The sequence below is a fragment of the Lactuca serriola genome, chromosome 1 (genome assembly GCF_051521515.1).
Source record: "Lactuca serriola cultivar US96UC23 chromosome 1, Lser_US96UC23_V15, whole genome shotgun sequence".
In the NCBI taxonomy this organism is placed as follows: domain Eukaryota; kingdom Viridiplantae; phylum Streptophyta; class Magnoliopsida; order Asterales; family Asteraceae; genus Lactuca; species Lactuca serriola.
Genome location: NC_136408.1, coordinates 46,835,429 through 46,859,402, shown reverse-complemented (window position 1 = coordinate 46,859,402; position 23,974 = coordinate 46,835,429). Strand labels below are relative to the sequence as shown.

Sequence of the window (23,974 nt, the reverse complement as noted above, 5' to 3'; positions counted from 1 at the left end):
CCCCGAAAAACACACATATGACATTAAAATAATCCTAGAAACTTAAAAAAGCACAAATAAAAAAACTAAAGCAAACTACAAAGAACCGTTCTCCGAGAACTCATCTTCGGAGTTATCCGGTGGATCCAAATTAAGGTTAATATTTTGAACCCTGTAAATATTTTCCATTAAGTCATTGCGAAGATTGTGAAATGTTTTCAGTGCAATGTATCTCTGTTCTCCTGTTCATATACTTTTCGCCACTAATTTATATTGGTTGTGTCTCTGGTATGGGTTCTTCCTCGTCAAACGCACATATCACTCTTCCTTCGTCTTCAATAATCATGTTATGCAATATGAGACATGTATACATGATTTCTTGAAGTTTTTCCTTGCCTAAATTAACTGTTGGTTTTTTCAATATGAACCACTGTTTCTTCAAAGCTCCAAAAGCATGCTCAACATCCTTCCTAGCTCTTTCTTGAGCTCTCGTGAATTTTTTTCGTCTAGAATCATGTGGACACGTAAACGATTTAACAAACACATCATACTCAGGATAGATTTCATTGACCAGATAATAACCATACTTATTTGGCGTTCCACGCACTTCAAAAGAAGAATCTGGTGTAGATTCATCGTATATGTTATTAAATATAGGTGAACGATTAAGAACGTTGATGTCGTTAATCGAACCAGGAGAACCAAAAAAAAGCATGTCAAATCCATAAATCTTGTGATGCAGCTGCCTCAAGTATGACCGTTGGGCGACCATGATCATCTCGGGTAAATTGTCCATGATATGACCTAGGGCAATTTTCCCATGCCCAATGGAGACAATCTAAGTTTCCTAGCATTCCAGGAAACCCATGCACACTAGCATGATGAGCTTGAAATTGCAAGATGTCATTACGTGTAGGCTTACGTAAATATTTAGGACCATAAAACTGAATCACAGTTTTGCAGAAATAGTGGAGACTGTCTCGTGCGGTCCTAGCAGACATCCTAAAACTTTCGTCTAACGCATCAGGCGGAATGTCATATGCTAACTAACGAAGTGCGGCCGTGCATTTTTGTAAGGGAGTGAAACTAGGTGTACCTCTAGCATCGTAGCGTTGTTGAAAAAAATTGCACTTATTCGTTACATCTTCAACTATACTTTTGTATAAACCTTTGAACATTCTAAAGCATCTACGAAAATAATACCATTGATAAGTGGCATTCTCTTGAAAATAGTCTTGTACCAAACGTTGGTTGACTTCTTCACGATTTCTGAAAATATATCTTCGTGTTCTCCGTTGAGAACTTGCAGCTGCGTTATTGCATAAAGCATCATATATTTGTTTCGCCATTTGAGCACACGCAACAACGGCATCAAAAATAGTCTTAAATTCTTCAGAAGATGAAGAATATGACATTTTTTTAGAGAGATTAGTGATTTTTTTTTTAATTTGAGAGAGAAGGGTTTGTATTGTTTGAAAAAAAAAATGAAATGTATGTGTATATATAGGAAAGAAATGCAAAAAGGAAGAAAAAAATCAATGCACAAAGAGGACCGTTCAACGGTCAAAGATTCAACAACCAATCACGAGTCGCGGTCCTCTCGAGCCGTAGTGCGGCCAAAACCACACAAAACCATAGCCTCGGGACGATGTGCACGACTGAGGTGATACAAACTGCGGCCACACCCTCTAGCCATAAGTCCTCCACAATCCACACCAACCATCATTGAAGTCATATCAACGAAGTCATATTTGAAAATATCAAGGTGAAGATCAAACCATGTACCCATTCTTGAAGTGAGATCTAACTAAAACACCAATCTACAACGTCGGAAAATGTGTGATATCGAATATACCTAGTGAACCCTAAGACCGAACATAGCCAGTAAATACGATAGAACTTGATAATACATTTAAGATGAATATGTCAAATCTTAGAACATAATTCTCTTATCGTATACAACTAAACAAGAATTATGTCTTGTGTATTTTTCTAATAAAATAATTATATACTCAAGCTCGACATAGAGATGGCAAAAAAACCCGTACCCAACGGGTACCCGAAACCCTAACGCGAGTTGACCGGGTAAATCCCCTAGTTGACCGGGGATGGGGACGGGGATGGGTATTACCCGAATATAAAAAGTGGGGATGGAGATGGGGATGGTTTTACCTGTCGGGTACCCATACCCGTACCTGAAACCGGCCCCGATGGGTACCCGATATATATATATATATATATATATATATATATATATATATATATATATATATATATATGTTTTTATTTTTAATAATGCATAAGCAAATGTTCATTAGAATAAATAAGGTTTTCTAACAATCAAACGTATAGTTTTGGGAAGACTTTTTATGTCTTTTTTTGTAAAAAATGATTTAATTTGTAATCTTGAATGTTATTGTTCGTGTTTGAAAACATTCAGTGATTATGGTGTTTTATATTAGTTATGTTAGTTTTTGTTTGTTGGTTAGTATATAATTATGAGTTATTTTTCATAAAAGTTCAAAACTTTGTAACGGGGAAAAATCCCCGATTACCCATTGGGGATGGGGGATGGGGATAGATTTTTAATCCCCGATGGGGATGAGGTCGAGTATGGGGATGAGGATGGGGAACACGAAACCCGGTATACCCGTACCCATTGTCATCCCTAGCTCGACACATGACCAACCTAATGGGTATTCAGTTCAAAAAATAAAAAATAAAAGAAAAATCTTTTTATTTATTGACAAAATATGAAAATTAAATTCTTGACAAAACTTCAAAAATGGTCCATGTGGTTTCCGAAAATATCAAGTTTCGTCCCTAAGTTCAAAAAACCTCACGGATCGTCCCTGTGGTTTCAAAACTTTTAACATTTGGTCCTTCCGGCTAACTCCGTTACTATTTAGCCGTTAAGTCAGGGGCAATTTTGTCATTTCACTACACAGGGACCATTTATGAGATTTTCTCTATTTTTAAAAAAAAATATATATATAATTATTTAATTAAAGGGCCCCACCCTCTCTCTCTCTCCTTCTCTCTCTCTCTCTCTCTCTCTCTCTCTCTCTCTCTCTCTCTCTCTCTCTCTCTCTCTCTCTCTCTCTCTCTCTCTCTCTCGTCAACCACAAGTTCATCTTCTCCGGTGAGACCAAAATCACTCTTCTTCATCATCATCCTAGCTACCAGAAACCACCACCTAGTCCACCATTATACTTTCTCTTTCCCGTTCGATTTTTTAGATATGGAATCCACAAAACTCAAACACCTTGCATCCGATTTCAAACTCAAACACGGAGATGAATGAAAGAAGAGGCAAGAAGAGGAAACAGCCTCCCTCGTTCTCCACCACTGTTCCTGTCGAAGAGGCTCCACCCAAACACCCCCTCACAGTCGCTAAAAACCCCAATCCAATTTTCTTCATTGGCTCACCGGAAAAACGAAGCAGAACACGAAGAATGATCAACAGGTTTTGAAGAACGAAGAATGATCAACAGGTTTTCAAGAACGAAATTGTCGTCATCAAACACCAAATCAACCATGAACTCAAAAGACACGACGATGAAGACGACCCCAATGCGTTAAACCCTAGTTCTACCGCTGGCAACGCTCAATCTCAGAGTTCAGGGGGAGCCGGAGTAATTCCTCTGGATCTCAAAACCCTAATCGCATAAGAAGATACTCTCGTTCCAAGAGGAGCTTCAATTCCGATTTGGACACCAGTTTAAAGAATGACGATGGTGATGATGATAAGACTGAAAACAATGAGGCACTGCACAACCACCACCACTGGCACAGGGAGAAGGTTAGGATTTCGTCTCTCTCTCTCTCTCTCTCTCTCTCTCTCTCTGTTGTATAAAATTCTTTCTCGTCACTAGCTCCCCTGTAAGTTGTATAGATTCCATGTCTCATTCATCATTTGATTCCATATCTTCATGAATCAAATTGAATCTGAATTTGTTTTGAATTGCCGTTGTATACCTTCGACTCCATGGCAGTGTAGAGTCCATTAGATGGTCTACTGTGGGAAGATACAGAGTTGATGTAGCATCATTCGAATCATTAGCTTTGCCTGAGTTACAGGTTCGTTTAGCTTCATCTCCGATTTCTCAGTAAGAAGTTGATTTTCGATTTCATTTTCAGTTCAAAGAAGATACAGATCTGTTTGTGATTGATGAAGTTGGAAAGATGGAGCTCTTCAGTTCGTTGTTCTTCCCTGCAGTGTTATGTGTTCTTGAGTCAAAGAAGATAAATCTCCGGTGGTTGTTTCTTCCGACGGTGAATCAGAGAGAGAGAGAGAGAGAGAGAGAGAGAGAGAGGACCCTTGCATATTAAATATTATATATATATATTTTTTTTTTTAAAAAAGTAATTAAAAACCTCATAAATGGTCCCTGTGTAGTGAAATGACAAAATTGCCCCTGACTTAACGGCTAAATAGTAACGTAGTTAGCCGGAAGGACCAAATGTTAAAAGTTTTGAAACCACAGGGACGATCCGTGAGGTTTTTTGAACTTAGGGACGAAACTTGATATTTTCGGAAACCACAGAGACCATTTTTGAAGTTTTGTCTAAATTCTTTTAACGAATAGACAATAATTTAATGAATGGCAACACATTTTGGAAATTCGCGTTTTACTAGTATTTCGGTATTCTGCGTTTCTTCGTAGAGTCGTTCTCCTACTGTATCCCCAAATATCAATTGCCCTTTCAAAAACCCTATTATCGTCTTCGATTACCATTCAATTTTTCAGGATTTTGAACATTCTCGTTGTATATCAATTTTATATCCGTAGATACGATCCACTATAGATTGGATCATCAAAACGCATGATAAGTACTTGAATAATTCAGGTAATTTTTCTGTTTCTCATTCTATATGTTTCAACTATTCTTATTTGCATTAGATTTTTTCTCGGATGAATATGAAATTATACTCATCTGAATCGAGTTGAGTATCAGTATATGCTTGATCTCGATGCTGATTCACCCATAAAGGTTAATTCCTTGCTGCTTGGGTCGTAATTGTTCTTTAAATCTCTAATGTGTTTGATCGGATTCAACTGCTCGTTTGATCTTGGTTTTCTCCATGTCTAAATGATGATACTACTATTTCTTTTCCTTCAAAACGATTGATCTATTAAGCGTTCAATCATATAGGGCGCCTTTGTGAAGAACTGGCGCTAGCATCTCAAACAAATTTCTATTAGCTTAATCTGCTGTAAAACTCTTGACGACAGATCTGTAAACGAATGCTTGTGTGATTGATAGCTTCTCAAAGTAAAGATGGTGAAGCTGACAATGATTGCCCGTGTCACTGATGGCCTTCCTCTGGCTGAAGGACTGGATGATGGGCGTGATATGCAGGATGCAGAGTTCTACAAACAGCAAGTCAAGGCATTGTTCAAGAACCTTTCAAGGGGACAAAACGAAGCCTCAAGAATGTCTATCGAAACTGGCCCTTATGTTTTCCAGTATCCTTCATTTACTTTAAACTTGATTTCTCCTTTCTACTTTCAAATTGTCCCTTTCCTTAACCTAGTTTTATCAGCTATATAATTGAAGGGCGAGTATGTTATTTGACAATGTGTGATCGTGCTTATCCAAAGAAACTTGCCTTCCAATATCTTGAAGATCTAAAGAACGAGTTTGAACGAGGTTATGAAAATCAAATTGAAACTGCTGCAAGACCATATGCCTTCATTAAATTTGGTAACCATTACCTGTTTTATATTTCATTTACAAGTAATCCCTTTATGTTAACTAACACTTTGTTCTTCCATATGTTGAATAGATACATTTATACAGAGGACTAAGAAACTGTATCAGGACACAAGAACTCAGAGGAACATTTCTAAGTTGAATGATGAACTCTATGAAGTTCACCAGATTATGACTCGTAATGTGCAGGAAGTTCTTGGTGTTGGTGAAAAATTGGACCGTAAGTTTTTTCTCTTTAGCCTTTATTTTTAGGGTTCTTAGTTGAAAAATCTATTATTTCTTGTTCTAAATTAGATTTGTTGAATCATAAACTGCAGAGGTGAGTCAAATGTCAAGCCGTTTAACATCAGATACTCGTGTATATGCTGATAAAGCAAGAGACTTAAATCGACAGGTTGGTTATAGTTTGATGAGATCTTGATTCTTGAATAATATAATTTTGGGGTGTAAATGTTAACACCTTCTGTTTTGTGTGTGTGTGTGTGTGTAGGCTTTGATCAAGAAGTGGGCACCTGTTGCAATTGTCCTTGGAGTTGTTATCGTACTGTTCTGGCTCAAAGGGAAGATATGGTGATAATTCATGGCATTGGCATGGAAATGTTCTTCCATTTTTAATTAGTTCCATTTACAGAGGGGTTTTAAGTTAATTTCTGCTGCTTATCCATTTGCACCTTAGAATGGAATTTTTTTGTTTTTACATTTCACCGACAAGTATTCACTTTTGCATAGGTTTTTACATGAATTTGTTCTTATATAATGCTTTTTTATCAAACTCTTTTAAATTTATTCTCAACATATCCCTTCTATTTAACAGTAAGTATTAAATACTATATAATTGCAACAAAAGCAAAGCAAACATGAAAACAATCCAAACTTTATTTATAGTATATTGAACCAAGCATTCGAGTTATTATCATTTTGACCTACAAATGTACTTGTCAAAAAGTTGCATAGCTTTTTACAACTGGTTCATATACGGGTTCCTTTGCATAGAATTCATACCAATACCATGATGACCCATCACTGGAAAACCATTGATATTACCAGATTGCCCTCCAGTAACATGTGTTTTAGTTTCGAGTATCATCCTGTTAGCCATGATAGCAGCAGCCTGTTCTTGTGTTAGTTGCCCCATTCCCATCATCATCATCATCATCTTCTTCTGATTTTGAGCTTGTTGCTGTTGGTGTAAAATTTGAAGTTGTGGTGGCAACCCCTTATAATCACCTAAGTGGTGAATGTTTGAATTCAAATGAGGCACTGGATTTGATGATATTTGGAGGTGTTGTTGATGATAAAGAGATGATTGTTGTTCAGATTCAAGAATTGGATGAATCTCAGTTTTGACCAACAGTCCAGGACTAGTGTTGGGTTGACCACCCTGGACATGGTCAGCTTCTACATGATGACCTTCACGTAACATCTGCATCAACAAATTTATAAACAATTTGCGTAAATTCTAAAGAAAAATTATTATGAGTTGCATATATCTATTATGGGTAGAAACATGTAAGCACGTTGCTATTTTATAAAAATGTCATGAACTCGATGACATACATACCTGAGAGCAGAACTCGGCTGCAAACAAGTCTGCAGTATGCTGTTGTAACTCAGAATGATGTCAATTAAATAAAATTTAAAACCAAAAAAAAAAGAAATTACTCACTGTATTTGGAAGTGTATGAAGAAGTGATTCTTCTGCCAAGTCATCAGAATCATCGAGCTCACCATAATGCACTGCGACAGTGCCACAACTTGTTTTTTCGGATAACATTAGTCTAGTTCTCAACTTGGGAACCAATCCACATTCTGAATGAATAAATAAATGATGACCAAATCATATAATAATTAAGGGCTACTACTTAAGTAAAAAATTTGTAGTAACCTTGTGACACATAACCAGCCTTCACGAACTTCAAAACCCTAGTCTTGCAAACGTTCATGCTCCCACCCACAAGTGACATGGACAGCGGCATTCTACATGTTTCATCTTTCAAACTGTTGTCGTTATCATCATCATTCAAAAGACAATCAAACAGCTGTGGAATAGAAAAACTTGTACTTCTTTTGTATCCATCCATATTCTTCTTTTTTCTATTGGGCCCAACCCTGAAACAGTAGCAATACATCAAATATATATATATATATATATATATATATATATATATATATATATATATATATATATATATATATATATATATATATAATTCAGAGACAGAAAAACCACTTAACCAGTGATACCTTGCACCCAACATCTGGAGTTTGGAAAACCTATCAAACACACTTTTATCAATCTCTTTTCCAACATTAAAAGAAAACCCTACTCCACTTATTGCCACCACTTGTCCATGGTGGTGCCGCTGCGTGCCGCCAACTGGCTCTTGTTTCACAGGCATGTTTTTCCAGCGGGATTCAGGTGCATTAATATCATCCATGTGTGATGATATCCGTTGTTTTTTATTGGTATAAACAGATGTATGATTTGACTTTGAACTAGCTCTCTTATTTACATTCCCCATGGAAGACAACTTGCCATCTTCATTTCCCTTCTGACCATGAACAGGAGGCATAATCAAGCTTAAACTATCACTGGTTTTGGGCCTCTTTTCTGGAACATTCACATTATCAAGCTTCCCCTGTATCTGATTCTCAGATACAGTAACAACTTCATCTCTCTTCTTTCTTATATCAGGAATATTCAGATTTAGCTTTAAGGAAGTTGGCTCCTTACAGAGTCTGTTTAAGTTTGGAGTCGGGTCTAGACAAAGTATTGGTTTTAGGGCTTTTAATATCCGCGACTCCGCTTCCTGGAATCCAATTTTGAATTAAATGTTAGATTCTCGCGTATTTCTTTTAAAGAAATTGGTAAGTGTATCGAATGTTTACCAATAAATCACCATATGTCCAAGAACTATCAGAAAACTGATCCATATCTTTCACCACATTATTCAATGACATCTTAAGAGATACTTTGGTAATACATGGAGTAACAACTGTAGAAAGACCATTAACTCCTTGTTCACGGTAGTCTCGCACCTTCAATAATTCATACTTTCAGAAAAAATGGAAACTTTTTTTAAATAAAAAAAAAAGTATGAATTATGATTACTTGCCTCGCACACAACTGCTCCATTACTGAATTTGAAAGGTATATCATCCAAAAAATATGCAGGAAGTCTACCACATTCGATTGCCTTCAAGTATACAAGAGAAGTAATTAATGAAAGGAATGAAAGGAAAAGTTACTTCAATATGAATACAGTTAAAACAAAATACTTACTGCAAACAGATTTTCAGATGTCCTATCATAAGGGAACAAAAGCTTTGGGTCATTTTGTATAGCATTTTGATGGACAATGTTACCCTAAAAGTACATGCAGAAAGGAGTTAGTAGTAAATGGAATGTAATATAAGTTAAAGATTCCAAAACAAACCTCAGATGGGTTTTTGATTGTATATCCATCTGGGAAGATGTTTAATATAAAGGATACTTCTGCATCTAAGAAACATAAAATGGAAATTTAGAGAAACATATCCGCAAAGGGAAATAGTTTTAAAGAAAGAATGCAAGTAAATATTTCATGATGCCAAAATACCTAAAATTCCAGCAATATCGTCATCATCCTCGGTGTCATCAACCTGTATAAAGAATAATGTAGCTTTCATTATTGATCTTTCACAAAATTGTTTGAATTGCAAAATTATAAATGGTGGAACGCATACTACTATCATGTATAAACTTTCTAATAATCCATCAATTTTGCTAGATCGTAACGTATAAGCATGTCAGTGAAAAGGGAGTTTTACTGAAATTCATGCACGCAAGATATATTACTATATTCTATACAATCTATTCAAACAAAATAGATACTAGATACTTGGAGCAATTCATACATCCAATGATTCAAATCGATTAAATGTCTCTATACTAATAAATTTTGGGCAAAAACCTCTGTGGGACAGAGTACAATATAACACAAACCAGTTACGATCCTCTCTAAATGAACGTTAACTGATACTTAATTTGAACAGGGAAAGAATAATCTATATACCGATCTCTTTCGCGTACTAGGGGGTTGAATATGAGGAAGTTGAGGAGGAGCATCAACTTTGTGGTTGTCATCTAGAACAGAAGAAGGGGATTCAGGTTTGGGTTTTAGGCGAAATCGGGTACCTTTCTTTGACACCTTGAAAGAAACCGCCATTGTAATACGGAAATTGGAGGGGAAAAAACTATATTGGTCAGTTGTGATCGGAGTGTTTCACAAATGGATCGATAAACCCCGGCGATGAAAACCGTATGAGGGTTCGTAATTACAACATCGTCGCCATAGATGGCGGAAAGGTCCGAGATTTGAATTTGATGGGCGATTTGGGGTTTTTGAAAGGAGCGAGTGATGCAACTAATGTTTGGATTTTAGAGTTGGATTCTGCATGTATTTTCTTCACCCCTTCGCCCCCAAGTTTCATACTTATCCCACGACCAATAAAATTAAAAATAAATAAATAAAACATATATCTATTATTTTAATATAAAGTAAATTACATAAATAGTCCTTTAGCTTTACAGTTTTTTCTAAAAAGATCCTTATGAAACTTTTTTTTTCCTAAGATGGTTCCTAATGAGCTAATCTTGCACACAAATGGTCCTTATGACTAACACCGTTAACAAATTCTATTTAGTGATCGTAAATTATGAAAATACCCTTTGTTTTTTTGCACATAAATGATCTCTCTCTCTCTCTCTTTCGCTCTCTCTCTCTCACACACACACACACATACACATGCATACACACAAACCCGTTTGAAGATCAGTTCATTGCCTAACCAAATTCCCTTTCAGCAAAACTAATATTTGCATGTGTCAACTGAACATCACCATTCTAGGCAACTTCATAATTAATCTCTTATCTCTCACTTTTAATAATTTCTCCAAAATGCTTGCAAGATCTGATACAGGAACAAGTGACGTATTCCCCAAATTGAAAACCCTTGGTTGTGCAAGTCATTTCTTCTTCCCTCCACTTCTTGTACTCAAGAACAGATGAAGAAATCAACACCTATTACATAAATTAGAAATCCGAAATCAAAACATATGTTGGAGTAGTGTTCTAAAACCTGAACCGTGAGGCAAAAAAACTATAGAGTTGAGTGTTGTCTTGTCGACTATCTGGACTCAACTTCATTACCACCCTCCTCCACATTTCACCGGACCTTTTCATCTCACCACGGGAGTCCACCATCTTCGCCATACTCTCTCTCTCTCTATCTCTCTCTCTCTCTCATATGTTTCTCCCTAACCCTAGATCAGTTTTCCTTCTTCCATGTTATTGTAACTGCTTAGTGTTTATAGTAGTAACCAGAGAATTTTTGGCAAAAGGAAGAGTGGTGACGGTGGAGGTTGTTCAACAAGGGATTGGTAACAAGATAGTTGCAGCAACGACTTAGTGATAGTGACAATGCATTGTAGAAAAAAGAAAACGAAAACAGATAATAAAAAGAATATGAAGCATATGTGTGTGTGAAACCCATGAAATCGTCATCGAACGAACCTTCGATATTGTCACTTCCGTCGGACCTACTTTCATATCCATCTCCTTTAACCCCTGAAATTTGAGCTTGAAAATCGGACCTTGAAATCCCTCCTGATTTCAATCGAAACTAGATCAATCCAAACACATATATAAACACATATCCAAAACACCTTTATTTTTTTCCTACCAACACCATCATTGATTCCAAACTGAAATTGTCACTCCTAGTTTTTGATTTTGATATCATTGTCATCCTTCTTTCATGAGCGCTCATCTTCATGTTCATTCTTCTCACTTCCATAATAATACTTGACTTTATCCTGATGTGATCGATCAACATTCTCTACAGGAAAGGGTTATAATTTATAGATAAAGAAATAGCTTCGAAAAGTCAATAGCTTTTACATGTATGGCCAACTCAAGGAAGAAGAAGAAGAAGAAGAAGAAGAAGAAGAAGAAGAAGAAGAAGAAGAAGAAGAAGAAGAGAGAGAGAGAGAGAGAGAGAGAGAGAGGTATGGTGGATGGGCCAAACTTTTTCTTAAAAAAATAAATAAATAAATAAAAACAAAGGACATTTTCGTCTTTTCACATACAGTTAACAAAATATGTTAACCAAGTTAGTCGTAAGTGTCATTTATGTGCAACGTTTGCTTTGTAAGGATCATCTCACGAAAAAAAAATCCGTAAGGACCATTTTAGAGAAAAACTGTAAAGTTAAAGGACCTTTCATATAATTTACTCTTTAATATATAAAATAATTTATTTTTTATTTTGTTATTTTATAGAAATACAACAATTATAATATGTAATTTAATACCACTTTTAAGTTCATTTTAAAGCTCCCAATAAGATTTTTATAATGATATTTGTTATAAATTTAATCTTTATTTTTTTGTTAAATTATAACATTTCACGTGTAAAAGTAAAAAGAAGTTTGGTGTTTTGACGTGAAAAAGAAGAGTATAACACCATTTTTATGTGTTACTATCTATCGAGTATTGACATTAATTGAAAAAGATATTCGTTTTGAAATATAGTTGGAATTTTAACACCAAAACATAATATATTCCTTTGTATCAGTTTGATTTGGCCTAATAAAAATAAATAAATAATACATTAGTTTAATGACTTTTATCAATACTATAAAGATTAATAATTCGACTGAATTGGTTTGCAAAAATGTTTAACCGAATTTATCAATCGTACTTCAAACGATCAAACAAAGACATGTGGCATCTAGACCTGACAATGGAGCGGGATTAGACTCCGATCCGTTCCAAACACGTGCAAAATTAATGGGTTTGGATCATATTTTATATTTGTTTACCCGTTAACCCTTTTATTAAAAAGGTTGGATATGGATCATTATCGATCTGGTCCATTTATGACCTGGCTCATCTAAAATTTTGAAATATAAATTTATTATTTATAAGTTATAATACATTTATCAATCTTCATGTTCAAGAGTCGAGGAGTTAGACTGAAAGTTCCACCTCAATTTTTGTTCCTAATCCAAACGGTTGATTGCAGTCGACTCCCAATATAATCGACTCTATAATCTTTGAATTTGACTGTGAAATCAATATTCCACAATCAAGACTCAAGAGAAACAAAAAAAAATGCTTCAATCAAGATTCAAGAACAAGAAGAAAATGTTGCAATTGAGTAAGCAGCATTAATTCCACAATCCACAATCAGGTTTGTTTTCTAACATTCTAATATAATCAACTCTGGAATATTTGAAATCGATTCCAATTGTTTGTTATGTATTAAAATTGACTCCAATAAAGTATAGTTGTAATTGAAGTTTATTGTGGAATGAATATTGTTTGGTTTTAGTGATCATGTTGTATGTGTTTTAATGCATAATTATAGCCTAAACTTAATATTGTAAATGGGTTGGGTAAAAATGTTGAAATGCGTTGATCCAGTGAATAAGGGTATGGATTTAATCATTCAAAACCCTGCGGGTTACGAATCGGGTTTGGATCATCAATTGAAAAGTGTTTAACGGTTTTGGATCAAGGCCGCTCCGCTCCAAACCCTCTCTATTGTCAGGTCTAGTGGTCTCTACTTGATATTATTGAATTCTTAAGGATGAGTGGATCCCAAAATAATAAGTACAACCCAATTTGCCGGACATTTTGTTGTTTACTTAATGATAATGAATATGGTTTAAATCTAGATTAAAACAGTTATAGTACGACACACAATAGATGTGTAAGGCTTCTTCATTTATGGCTTGAGGGAATATTTGGTACATAATTAATTGTTTCCATTGTCAATTCGTCATCAGTAAGGTTATGGATTATATATGATGCAATCTAGGATCAAATCATCATGTCTTAATGTTGGATGTGTATCATTATTAGTCATCACACGTGGTGTTAGATTTGGATCATTCATTAGGTCTTAGTGCTATATCTAGATTTGGTTTCAGGGTGTAATGATTGCTAGTGAATTCTTGTCTTAAATCCTGGTCAGAATCATAAAAAAAGATCGTTAGAACCGCTGCAAAGCATGTGCCCCGAGAGCGAGCGCTTACAATCAAGTCAAATGATTCTCCAGGTTGGAAAGAACCATCTTGGTTTAAAGAGGGTGTATGTATGAGGGAGAGAAAAGAATAAAGTATAGAGATGGAGATCCCTCCACATGGTAAAGAGAGGGCTTTATTTATAAGGCAAAACAATGAGGAGACTATAAAGGGTTGAACAACTCATCCATTTTTGTGCTACTCGATTATTGTTGCTCTCCTCGACAAGTGTTGCTCTTTTCGGAAAATGTTGTCTTGTTTGATCAGTGATGTTCATCGTGGCAAGTTCAACCACGTTGGTTGGGTTAAACTAATAGACCAAAAAAAAATGTTATTTAATAAGGACTTTTAAACTCCTTTTTGTTTAGCTTTTAAAAAAGAGTTTTCAAGAAGTAACAAATTGTGACTTTTTTAAATGACTTATAACTTATTAGGATAAAAAAAAAACAAACAAAAGAAAATTTACAGCCAAACACGTTTTTAACTTATTGCCTTATTGGCTTTTGCTACTAAAAAACTAATTCAAATATTTTTTTAAAAACTCATTTGCCCACATTCATAAGTCAATAAGTCCTTTTTGGCAAAAGTCATTTTCAACTTCAAAATAAAATCTCAAACACTCTCTTACTCATGACCTAACCAAGGTGATTAAACTTGTCAAGTCTAATCACCTTGGTGTTAGATCCATTAGTAGGACCTTGGTGTTAGGTCCATTAACATAACCTAACTAAGGTGATTAAGGGGATTGAACTTGCTAAGCTGAACATGACATGTGTTGAGCCGAGCAAAGCAACACCTGCCAAGCACTAGCCGAGCGACATAATGTTTGGCTAAGTTGGACAACACTTTATGGTCTTCTCTTTGTTCCTTCATTAGCTATAAATAAAGCCCTCCCTCCGCCGTGTAGAGGGATCTCTAATCTCCAAACTTTAGCCCTTTCTCTCCTTCACACATACATTCTCTCTAGACCATGATGGTTCTCTCTGGCTAGGAGAAACCATCTCCTTATTCCATACCGATTTGACTTCATCATTGGAACCTATTCCTGGGGCACATGTTCCAGGGCAATTCTAATGATTTTTTTTGTGATTGAGACTAGGATTCAAGAGGGAAACTTACTAGCAATAATTACACCACAGAACAAATCTAGATCTAGCCCCAAGGTCTGATGATTGATCTACTAACCTGAGATCTAACACCAGAACCTGATGGCTAATCCTGATCTAAAGCCAGCACTAAGTGTCAGATGGCCAGATCCTAGATTGCATCGATCTAAAAAGATGGTTAACAATAACTGTAAATTACCATGCTATTCCATGGACTTTTTGCTAATTCTAAATATGCAGTGGTAATTTAATGAGTTTGTTTTTTGCATCCAACTTCCAAAATCTATTATTTTTTTAGCATGAGATGCATTGCTATGATAGCAGGAATACAACAAATGAAGCTGTAGTAGTAATGGCATTTTGGTCATTTCAACCATAAATGTATAACCACAGTTTAGTTAGGTTTTGACAATATAATTAGCACAAACGATGACTGATTAAACAGGTAAAATTAAACATTACATGGTATGTATCAACATAGAAATACGACAACAATCTCCCAATCAGGAGACATTTTAAAAAAAAAAAAAAGAACGCAAAGCCTCCTAAAAAACTCAAAAACAATATCTGCAAAGGCACGTGTAAAGGCCAGCGAGATTTAAAAAAAGAAAGAAAGGTCAACAGCAGTAGTGAGTGACTCACTGATAATACATGAGTTGTTGGGCGGCAGCAATGCTCTGAAAACCACCGTCATATATGGCCTGACTTGCTCCGGCAGCACCACCCATTCCCATTCCCATTCCCATTTGTTTAAAAGGATGCTGCCCCATCATAGGCGGACCATGCACCCCTCCCACACCCAATCCCATCTTACTCATCGCCAGCTGTCTCTCATACGCCAACAAATCAACCGCCGATAGCATCGGTGCAGGTGCCGGTTCCGGTAACGGATTTGAACTCGTCCCCGGAGGCGTCGGCTTGCTTCCCCATGAACACTACAAAAATCAACAAATATTATATATAATATTCGGGTATTAAATATTATTTTTTTTAAATAAAAATAAAAAAATACATACCTTAATTTGTTTACCATATAAAACGGATTGTGTGTTACCCATTTGAATAGCGAGAGCGGCCTCCCCGTGATTACTGTATCTCACAAAACCAAATCCTTTATCACGTTGCAGTCTCACTTCCTCAATCACACCCGCACCAATCGAATGGAAATGCCGATGAAGCTCAAGCTGAGTCACCTGTAATCATTTTAATTTCAATTTATTTTGTTATTTCTTTATTCTCGTTTTGTCTCAATAATAATATAATATAATAAAATAATTACTTACTTCGGGGGCAAGGTTGCCAACAAAAACAGTTGTGTACTGTGGGTTATTCTCGGGTGCTTCACTGTTACCAAGCTCTTTACCATCCTCTGCAAAATAAGAAAATATTACTATTTATTAATTATTGATTATTATATATTTATATATAACACATTAATACCTGAAGTTCCATTAGTTAACTCGACTACACTTTTGGAGGAATCTGAAGCTTGTTTTTCATCACTAGTACCAGCACCTTTTGTGGCCCAGTTGCAGCGTATTTGCCTACTCCCAAGCCACTTACCTGAAAAGTTACATTTTTGTTTTTTGATAAATATTTAATCATGGAAGGAATTAATGTTTCTCATCAGTCTTACCGGTTAAGTCATTTATAGCACTTTGAGCATCCTAAACAGGAATCAACAAACTCAGATCATAACTTCGTTCAATACAAAACTCAAATTAAAAACTTGGGATATACAAAAATTGAAAAACTAACCTGTTGATCACGAAAAGAAACAAACCCAAAACCTCGTGAACGACCCGTTTTCTGGTCCCACATTACCCTTGCATCCCTAGAATCAACACAAACACACACAAGAAGTGTATCAGTGTGTGTGTAAGAGAGAGAGAGAGAGAGAGAGAGAGAGAGAGATGTGCTTACGAGCAACTAGCATAGGCAGAGAAGCAAGCAAACAGCATAGCATCTGTAACTTCAGGGCTAAGATCACCTACGAATATATTGTAGTGACCTAAAAAAAAAGTAGTAATGTTATCGTATGAATTGTCTGTTTTAGTAAGAGTAACTAGTTAGAGGTGAAAATAAGTAAAACCTGAGGTATCCTCCCTCTGGCCACTAGCATATGCCCAATTGACTTTAATAGGCTGTCCAAATCTGTGGATGAAATTGATAAGAGATAGATTTTTTGAGGTGAAAAACAGGAATTATGAAAAACTTACAGATGCCTTCCATTTAGAGATACTATAGCAAGTGCAGCTGATCTACGGTCAAAGTAGTGGATGAATCCATAAGATGACTGAGTGGTAAAAAAGAACAAGAGATGTTATTATCTGTGTAGCTAATTATATAAAACTTAAAAAGAATAAACATTATTTGTCATATTTCCCAATCCCATTTACTTTATCTTTTCTTATGAGTTTGCAGCCTTCAACAGGACCAGTGCTTGCGAAAACCTCTTGAAGAAGTGGTTCAGTAACTTGTGTATGAATATTACCCACATACCTGCATTCAAGAAATAATTTTAGCTAAAGAATCTTCCATTTATGAATAAGGCAATAACAAATTAACAATACAAGCATTGTGTACTTCAGGTGTACACTATAATGAGAGTATTACAAGGCTTTCATGCTGTTTATAGGAAAAGAAGAAAAATAAAGTACACAATTGTTTGTAAACCACTCACACACTGCGGCATGTATTTGGATCAAACCCAGGAGGCAGATTTCCGCTTGGAATTGGCTCAATCTGCAAAATGGAAAAAGTGAAAGAAAAAAAAAGTTATGATAGAAAAAGCTAAGATTTATATAAAAAAAGAAAAAAGAATCCCAGTAGCTAGAAGTAGAGAAAATCGTTTCCAGGAAATTTGAACTGGTCTTTTCAAAGTACCAAAATTCAAGGAGCATGTGAGTCATTTTGTAATAACAATCCTTGGATTATCTTTGGTATAGAATAGGAGCAGCAAAGTTCATTTCAACAGCATTAAAGGTGTTACTTATTTTAGCATAGACTAGGAGCAGTAAAGTTCATTTCAACAATGATATCTAGTGGAGCAAGCAAGAAGATTTAGCACTTATACCAAAGATGGAGAAACAAATGAGACAGTTAAAACACACTAATAGCAACTATATCAATTCCACTTTAAACAAGATGCATCATTGATGGCATGTGAAGCTGGTGGAAAAAGTGAATTACATAGTACACCCATGATGTTTACGTAATACATCATTCAACTGTCTAACAAAATGGGAATATGACTGGATATACATGGACCGATCTTTGTAGTAGGTAAACTATCATAGCCTAGCTGAATAGAAGACCAATGTAGCTTGTAATTCACATCTGACAGCCTCAATATAACAAACAATTCAAATTTTGTCATTTTCACAAAGTTATAAGAGATTGACAACATGCTCAGAAAAATTCGATTGAGAGAAAAAACGATTTGAAAATGTTACATTTCATAAAAAACCATGCAAGTAATCCGAATTCCCTAGAAATTAACGGGGCTAACAAAATTTTCCATACCCGCGATCATCAATTGATAATCAATAAACGAAATCAGAACCCTAAACTCACAACTGACGACATTTACATACAAAAACATAGCATTTGTATCTGTGAAGACACATTATAGAGTCGGAAAAATGTGCGTGCGAACCTGGGGAGGAGCTAAGAGGCCGGGATGATAAAGAGATTGTTGTTGAAGGAGAGCGTGCTGCATCAATGCTTGTTGCTGTTGTTGCTTCAGCCTCTGATGTTGCATTCTTATTCTCGAGAATTTAATCTGCTCCCCTTTGGAATCGATAAAATTGTGTAAAATTTGGGAGTTAGGGTTTCAATATAGTGAGTGGGAGAGAAAGAACAATGGAAGGCCCTCCAATAAATAAAACGGGAAGTACAAAAAGTCAAAAGTCAACACTAGAAAAATGATAGTATTTTCTTATTTTCGTGAAAGTAAAACATCATCTTATCCTCTCCTATTACCATTAAATTATTTTAAATTAAGGGTTAATCGTAAAAAGATTTTATGTTTTTTTTGGCTTGCAGATTGTCAATTTGAATTGGAAAAAAATCTTTCAGAATTTTGAATCTAATTTCATATTTCGTGTGGTTGACAATAAATGGAATTAGAATTAATTATAAATTATGTTTGGTTTGCAGAAAATAAAAATAAAATTCATGTAAAATGATAGAATTACTTTTTCTGTCTATTTTGCTTAATTTTACTTTATTTTCTATTTTATATGTAAAGATACATTATATAAATTATAAAAATAGTAAATCTCTGTAGTGGCGGCGGCGACGATGCTGGTAGCGATGGTGGCAACAATGGTGGTAGTGGTGGTGGTGGTGCCAATGGTGATAGTAGTGGTGGTGGGTGATAGTAGTGATGGTGGCGGCGGCGGTAGTAATGGTGGCGGTGGTGGCGGTGGCGATAGTGGTGATATTTGTTGGATTAAATGTCTAAACTCATAATTATAATTGGTATGTACTTGATTTGATAGTAGCATGGTCATTTTGGGTTGCCTTCACACTGACAACTAGACGATATGAGTATTGGAGAAAGAGGCTGATTTTATTATTTAGAATAATAAATTGGTACATAAATATGATTTATTAATATATTATAATAATAGTATATTAATTAGAAATCATATTGTTAATAAGTAATTAATCAGAAATTAATTTGGCATTAATTTTGGGATTAAAGGAACAGACTGAAAGTGCAGGGGTTGTTTTGTAAATATTTAATAGTTGAGGTTTTGGGTCATTGGATCACCCTTGTTAGGGAGGGCCGAAAATCCCTAGTAGGTTCCAGAGATTTTCGTCCAAGACCTAAGGAAGGGGTCCATGGACTTGCTTAGGCTCTAAGCTAAGGAATTATGGTTTCCACCTTAAAACCCTAGCAAGCCTCAAGTATAAATAGAGCCCCTTGGCTCTTGAATTTGGTCACCCCTCTGAAAACCCTAGAAGAGCCGAATTTTTTAGTAAGTCACTCCTCTCTCCTCTCTCTCATATTCATTGTATCGGTGATCTCGGACAGGGATGTGCGTCTTTGCCCTCAAGATTTGGCGGCATTACCTCTACGGGGTTCGATGTACCATCTACACGGACCACAAGAGTTTGAGGTACCTCATGGATCAGTCGAATCTGAACATGAGGCAGCGTCGATGGTTGGACGTGGTGAAGGATTATGATTGTGAGATCCTTTACCACCCGGGGAAGGCCAATGTGGTGGCCGATGCGCTTAGCCGCAAGGCGGCGCCGATCAGGGACGTTTGCATGAGGATGACCGTGGTGACTCCCCTGTTGGAGCAGGTCCGGGAGGCTCAACAGGAGGCTATCAAGGAGGAGCATCGGAAGAGCGAGCGTGTGGTGGGTCAGGTTTCCTCCTTTGATTATGATAGCCGAGGACTTTTGACACTACACCGTAGGGTGTGGGTGCCGTATCACGAAGGCGTGCGCCAGATTTTGATGGAGGAGGCGCACAAGTCCCGATTCTTTATTCATCCCAGGGCGATGAAGATGTATAGGGATCTTCGTCTAGACTATTGGTGGCCCTGCATGAAGCGGGATGTGACATGGTATGTCGAGCGATGTTTGACCTGCAGGAAGGTCAAGGCCGAACATCAGAGACCGCATGGCAAGATGCAGCCGTTGGATATTCCACTGTGGAAATGGGAAGATATCACGATGGATTTTATCACGAAGCTTCCCAGGACCGCACGTGGAGTGGATTCGATTTGGGTCATCGTGGATAGATTGACCAAGAGTGCTCACTTTATTCCGATTCAGGAGAGCATATCGGCCGAGAAATTGGCCGACATCTATATCAGAGAGATTGTGGCACGACATGGGGTGCCAGTATCGGTGATCTCGGACAGGGATGTGCGTTTTACTTCCAGGTTTTGGAAGAGATTCTATGACGAGTTGGGCACTCGTCTGCATTTTAGCACTGCCTTTCACCCGCAGACAGATGGGCAGAGCGAGCGGACCATCCAGACTCTAGAGGATATGCTGCGGGCGCGCGTGCTAGATTTCGGTGGTAGCTGGGATACCTATCTTCCCCTGGCCGAGTTCTTCTACAACAACAGCTATCACACGAGTATCGACCGCCCTCCCTTCGAGATGTTGTACGGGCAGAGGTGTAGGACTCCGATATGCTGGGGTGAAGTTGGCCAGAGGGTCATGGGGAGCACCGAAGTGGTGCTCAAGACGACCGAGAGGATCCAGCAGGTCTGGAGCAGGCTTCAGACTGCTCAGAGTCGGCAGAAAAGTTATGCCGACAAGCGTCTATCCGATTTGGAGTTCCAGGTCGGGGATATGGTTCTCCTGAAGGTGTCGCCGTGGAAAGGCGTCATTCGATTCAGGAAGCGGGGCAAGTTGGGCCCGCGATTCATCGGACCGTTCAGGGTCGTAGCCCGGGTGGGCAAGGTAGCGTATAGGCTGGATCTGCCAGCCGAGCTTAGCCAGATCCACAACACTTTCCATGTTTCTCAGTTGCGAAAGTGTCGAGTGGACGATTCTGCAGTAGTACCTTTGGAGGATATTCAGGTTGATGACAGCCTGAATTATATTGAGCGCCCAGTCGCAATCCTCGATAGGAAGTCGAAGGATTTGAGGAACAAGAAGGTGGAGCTAGTGAAGGTGCAATGGCAGCACCGCAAGGGTTCGGAATGGACTTGGGAGCCGGTGGACGAGATGATGGAGCATTATCCCGAGCTGTTTCAGGATCGAGCAGCAGACTTCGAGGACGAAGTCTAAAATAAGTGGGGGAGATTTGTAGCACCCGGTTCCTGGTACGTAAATGTTATCTGAGTATTTCCTTTCTTTTAGCCTTGGACTCAGCGAGTCATAGGTCCGACTCGCCGAGTGGATGCGGGACCCAGGACACGTTTAAGTTGGCGACTCGGCGAGTCCATATCCTGGACTCGGCGAGTCATAGCTGTTGGATGAAACCCTAAGTTTCAGGGGTTTGCACCCTATTTAAAGGACTTATCAGCCCCAAACCGGCCCCCATTGACCCTTAAAGCCCTGTATCTCTCGTTCTAAGACTATTCTTTGAGAGTTTGAGGTTAGTGTGTGTGTTTTTGAAGGTTTGGAAGGAGGAAGGAAGTAGATCCAGAAGAAGGGAAGCCATCCAGGCATTATTTGTGTTCTTCCAGCAGTTCCTTTGAGGTATAACCCGTTTTCCCCATGATTCTATGCTTAAAACTTCATTTGGGTCCTTCTTGGTCAAATCCCCAAGCTTGTATGTGCATTATATGTCGTAATAAGATGTTTGGCCTCTGGATCTAGGCAAGATGGAGCTCCAGGAGCTCAGATCTGTTAGCTTTATGGCCCCATGTTGCTTGTTAGCCCTAGATCTACCCTTTTGAGACATTTTGAGCCCTAAAATCCATATTGGTGAATATCCACACGTAAAGTTGGAAACTTTACGTGTGATTAGTGTCCTAGAAGTCCAGATCTATGAATGGCATGGACTGGAATCGAGCAAATCCGTGTATTCAGTAGGTGCATGGCAACGACTCGGCGAGTCGTTCATATGACTCGGCGAGTCTGTTCGCGAGTCTCCGAGTTTGTCCCCTTTTCGTAGTGTCGAGTGAGCAGTGAGTCACGGGGTGTGACTCAGTGAGTCGGAAGCTTAACTCATCTATGGAGGTACTCGGCGAGTCAATGCCCTGACTCGGCGAGTTCAAGGCAATCTCCTTAGATCAAGAACAGACTCGGCGAGTTGTTCATACAACTCGGCGAGTCTCAGCATAAGTGTTCTTCGGATGAAGATGGACTCAACGAGTTGTTCATACCGGGTAGTCACCCAAGAACGGCCGTACCGGGTAGTCAGGCATCCCAGAATAGTCTGGCAGTATGTATGATACGTGTTTATATGGTATGTGGTACGACGGGGGAACTCACTAAGCTTTGTGCTTACAGTCTTCAGTTTTGGTTTCAGGTACCTCCTTAGCTAGGGGAAAGGAGCCGGCACGGTAGCAGCATGTCACACACACACTCTCCGGTTTCCGCATTTACGAGCTTCACTGGGATTTGTACTCTGATATTTTGATTGAAGGTATGAATTGGCTTTTAGACATGGTTCACTTGTGTTACGATTTGATCAGACAATGTTTTTAGTTTTTAATATTTTCTAAAGTAATGTTTTTAAAACGAAATTTTTTGGTCATGAAAATTGGGTCGTTACATTCATCCTCTTGCCCCAGTGTATTTGTGAGCCATTAGAGGTACTACACTTGTGGTACTTGTTCTCAAGAGAAAAGGATCTTCAAGAATTAGTTATCATTACTATATAGCAACAAAGGTATGTGATCTAATATTTGTAGTTTCAAACTATTAGATGCATATTAGGGTTTTCCTTTTTGTGTTCAATACTTGTATGTCTAATAGAGAAAACATAGATCCAATATAGGGTTGCATGCACACATAGGATTGTTTGTATAAAATCCATCAGTATTGGCAGCAGTGGTAGTGTTGGTGGCGGCAGTGGTGGTGGCAGCGGCGGCGGTGGTGGTGATCATGGTAGCTATTGGTGGCGGTGGCAATGGTGGCTAGTGGTGGTTGTAGGTGGTGGTGGCAATGGCGGTTAGTGGTCGATAGCAGTAGTGGTGGGTGTTGGTTTTCTGATAAGTAAAAGAGATGTTTTGTACTTTGCCACTTTCCTTGATGAGAAAAAAATGTTTTTCATCCAACTTTGGAAGGAATCCACTTTCCTCCATATGATGGAAAATTTATTTCATTTAGGAATCCCCCCCCCATCCACTCTAAGTCTAACCAAATGCATGAATTCGAAGGAATTGAAATCCATTTCCTTCGAATTCTATTTATTTCCTGCCAACCAAACATGCCCTTACATTTTTCTATTGTTCTCGATTTAACCCTTATAATTTTTATTTTTTCGATTTAACCCTTCCATTTTCATTTTTTTGTCGATTTAGCCCTTATATTTTATCATTTTTGGATTAAACATCATGTAACGCCCCGATTCTCAAGTATTGATTTAATATAAAAGTTTCTTGATTTCAAGGGCTACTCAACGAGTTGGTTGACCTACTCGTCGAGTAGCAGCGGATTGGCCCACGCATTCT

The 23,974-nt window shown here is 37.6% G+C and overlaps 4 protein-coding genes across 8 annotated transcripts; 1 reads left to right on the top strand and 3 right to left on the bottom strand.

The window, feature by feature from the left end:
* Window positions 1-247: 247 nt before the first annotated feature.
* Window positions 248-1,394, bottom strand: LOC145054455 (uncharacterized). Its single transcript, XM_079002661.1, has 2 exons — window positions 1,076-1,394; window positions 248-600 (listed from the first exon to the last, which is right to left on the bottom strand). The coding sequence occupies exons 1-2, from the start codon at window positions 1,392-1,394 to the stop codon at window positions 248-250; spliced, it is 672 nt and encodes a 223-aa protein (XP_078858787.1).
* A 3,207-nt stretch (window positions 1,395-4,601) lies between these two features.
* Window positions 4,602-6,469, top strand: LOC145086989 (25.3 kDa vesicle transport protein SEC22-1). Of its 3 annotated transcripts, none has more exons than XM_079024893.1 (6): window positions 4,602-4,830; window positions 5,248-5,450; window positions 5,528-5,688; window positions 5,771-5,917; window positions 6,015-6,091; window positions 6,188-6,469. In XM_079024893.1, the coding sequence occupies exons 2-6, from the start codon at window positions 5,263-5,265 to the stop codon at window positions 6,269-6,271; spliced, it is 657 nt and encodes a 218-aa protein (XP_078881019.1). In that variant the 5' UTR covers window positions 4,602-4,830; window positions 5,248-5,262; the 3' UTR covers window positions 6,272-6,469. The 3 variants fall into 3 exon arrangements, with proteins under 3 accessions (XP_078881019.1, XP_078881002.1, XP_078881010.1); XM_079024876.1 differs by having other exon boundaries at window positions 5,217-5,450; XM_079024884.1 differs by having other exon boundaries at window positions 5,137-5,450.
* Window positions 6,470-6,548: 79 nt separating this feature from the next.
* On the bottom strand, window positions 6,549-10,160 carry LOC145086968 (protein PHYTOCHROME-DEPENDENT LATE-FLOWERING-like). 3 transcript variants are annotated; one of them, XM_079024849.1, is made up of 11 exons: window positions 9,753-10,160; window positions 9,297-9,339; window positions 9,135-9,199; window positions 8,981-9,064; window positions 8,814-8,894; window positions 8,587-8,736; window positions 7,942-8,507; window positions 7,583-7,806; window positions 7,364-7,506; window positions 7,259-7,297; window positions 6,549-7,120 (listed from the first exon to the last, which is right to left on the bottom strand). In XM_079024849.1, exons 1-11 carry the CDS (start codon window positions 9,903-9,905, stop codon window positions 6,656-6,658), a joined length of 2,013 nt encoding a protein of 670 aa, XP_078880975.1. In that variant the 5' UTR covers window positions 9,906-10,160; the 3' UTR covers window positions 6,549-6,655. The 3 variants fall into 3 exon arrangements, with proteins under 3 accessions (XP_078880975.1, XP_078880983.1, XP_078880992.1); XM_079024866.1 differs by having other exon boundaries at window positions 6,957-7,120; window positions 7,259-7,287; XM_079024857.1 differs by lacking the exon at window positions 7,259-7,297.
* Window positions 10,161-15,290: 5,130 nt separating this feature from the next.
* On the bottom strand, window positions 15,291-18,745 carry LOC145086959 (oligouridylate-binding protein 1B-like). The gene is made up of 12 exons (XM_079024839.1): window positions 18,532-18,745; window positions 17,557-17,618; window positions 17,273-17,375; window positions 17,093-17,169; window positions 16,966-17,027; window positions 16,797-16,884; window positions 16,632-16,707; window positions 16,510-16,540; window positions 16,314-16,436; window positions 16,157-16,242; window positions 15,890-16,066; window positions 15,291-15,808 (listed from the first exon to the last, which is right to left on the bottom strand). Exons 1-12 carry the CDS (start codon window positions 18,634-18,636, stop codon window positions 15,512-15,514), a joined length of 1,287 nt encoding a protein of 428 aa, XP_078880965.1. The 5' UTR covers window positions 18,637-18,745; the 3' UTR covers window positions 15,291-15,511.
* Between the last annotated feature and the right edge of the window lie 5,229 nt (window positions 18,746-23,974).

Bases quoted from the DNA above. Each gene is read 5' to 3' on its own strand.
- LOC145086989 (XM_079024893.1), top strand. From the start codon at position 5,263: ATGGTGAAGCTGACAATGATTGCCCGTGTCACTGATGGCCTTCCTCTG. The intron at 5,451-5,527 runs GTATCCTTCATT...TAGTTTTATCAG, and splicing joins ACTGGCCCTTATGTTTTCCA to CTATATAATTGAAGGGCGAG. The intron at 6,092-6,187 runs GTTGGTTATAGT...GTGTGTGTGTAG, and splicing joins CAAGAGACTTAAATCGACAG to GCTTTGATCAAGAAGTGGGC.
- LOC145086968 (XM_079024849.1), bottom strand. From the start codon at position 9,905: ATGGCGGTTTCTTTCAAGGTGTCAAAGAAAGGTACCCGATTTCGCCTA. The intron at 9,065-9,134 runs GTTTGTTTTGGA...ATGTACTTTTAG, and splicing joins CAATCAAAAACCCATCTGAG to GGTAACATTGTCCATCAAAA. The intron at 7,807-7,941 runs GTATCACTGGTT...CTACTGTTTCAG, and splicing joins CTCCAGATGTTGGGTGCAAG to GGTTGGGCCCAATAGAAAAA.
- LOC145086959 (XM_079024839.1), bottom strand. From the start codon at position 18,636: ATGCAACATCAGAGGCTGAAGCAACAACAGCAACAAGCATTGATGCAG. The intron at 17,170-17,272 runs GTAAATGGGATT...TTTACCACTCAG, and splicing joins AACTCATAAGAAAAGATAAA to TCATCTTATGGATTCATCCA. The intron at 16,243-16,313 runs GTATTAATGTGT...CTTATTTTGCAG, and splicing joins GTTAACTAATGGAACTTCAG to AGGATGGTAAAGAGCTTGGT.
- LOC145054455 (XM_079002661.1), bottom strand. From the start codon at position 1,394: ATGTCATATTCTTCATCTTCTGAAGAATTTAAGACTATTTTTGATGCC. The intron at 601-1,075 runs GTACACCTAGTT...AATCTACACCAG, and splicing joins ACAACGCTACGATGCTAGAG to ATTCTTCTTTTGAAGTGCGT.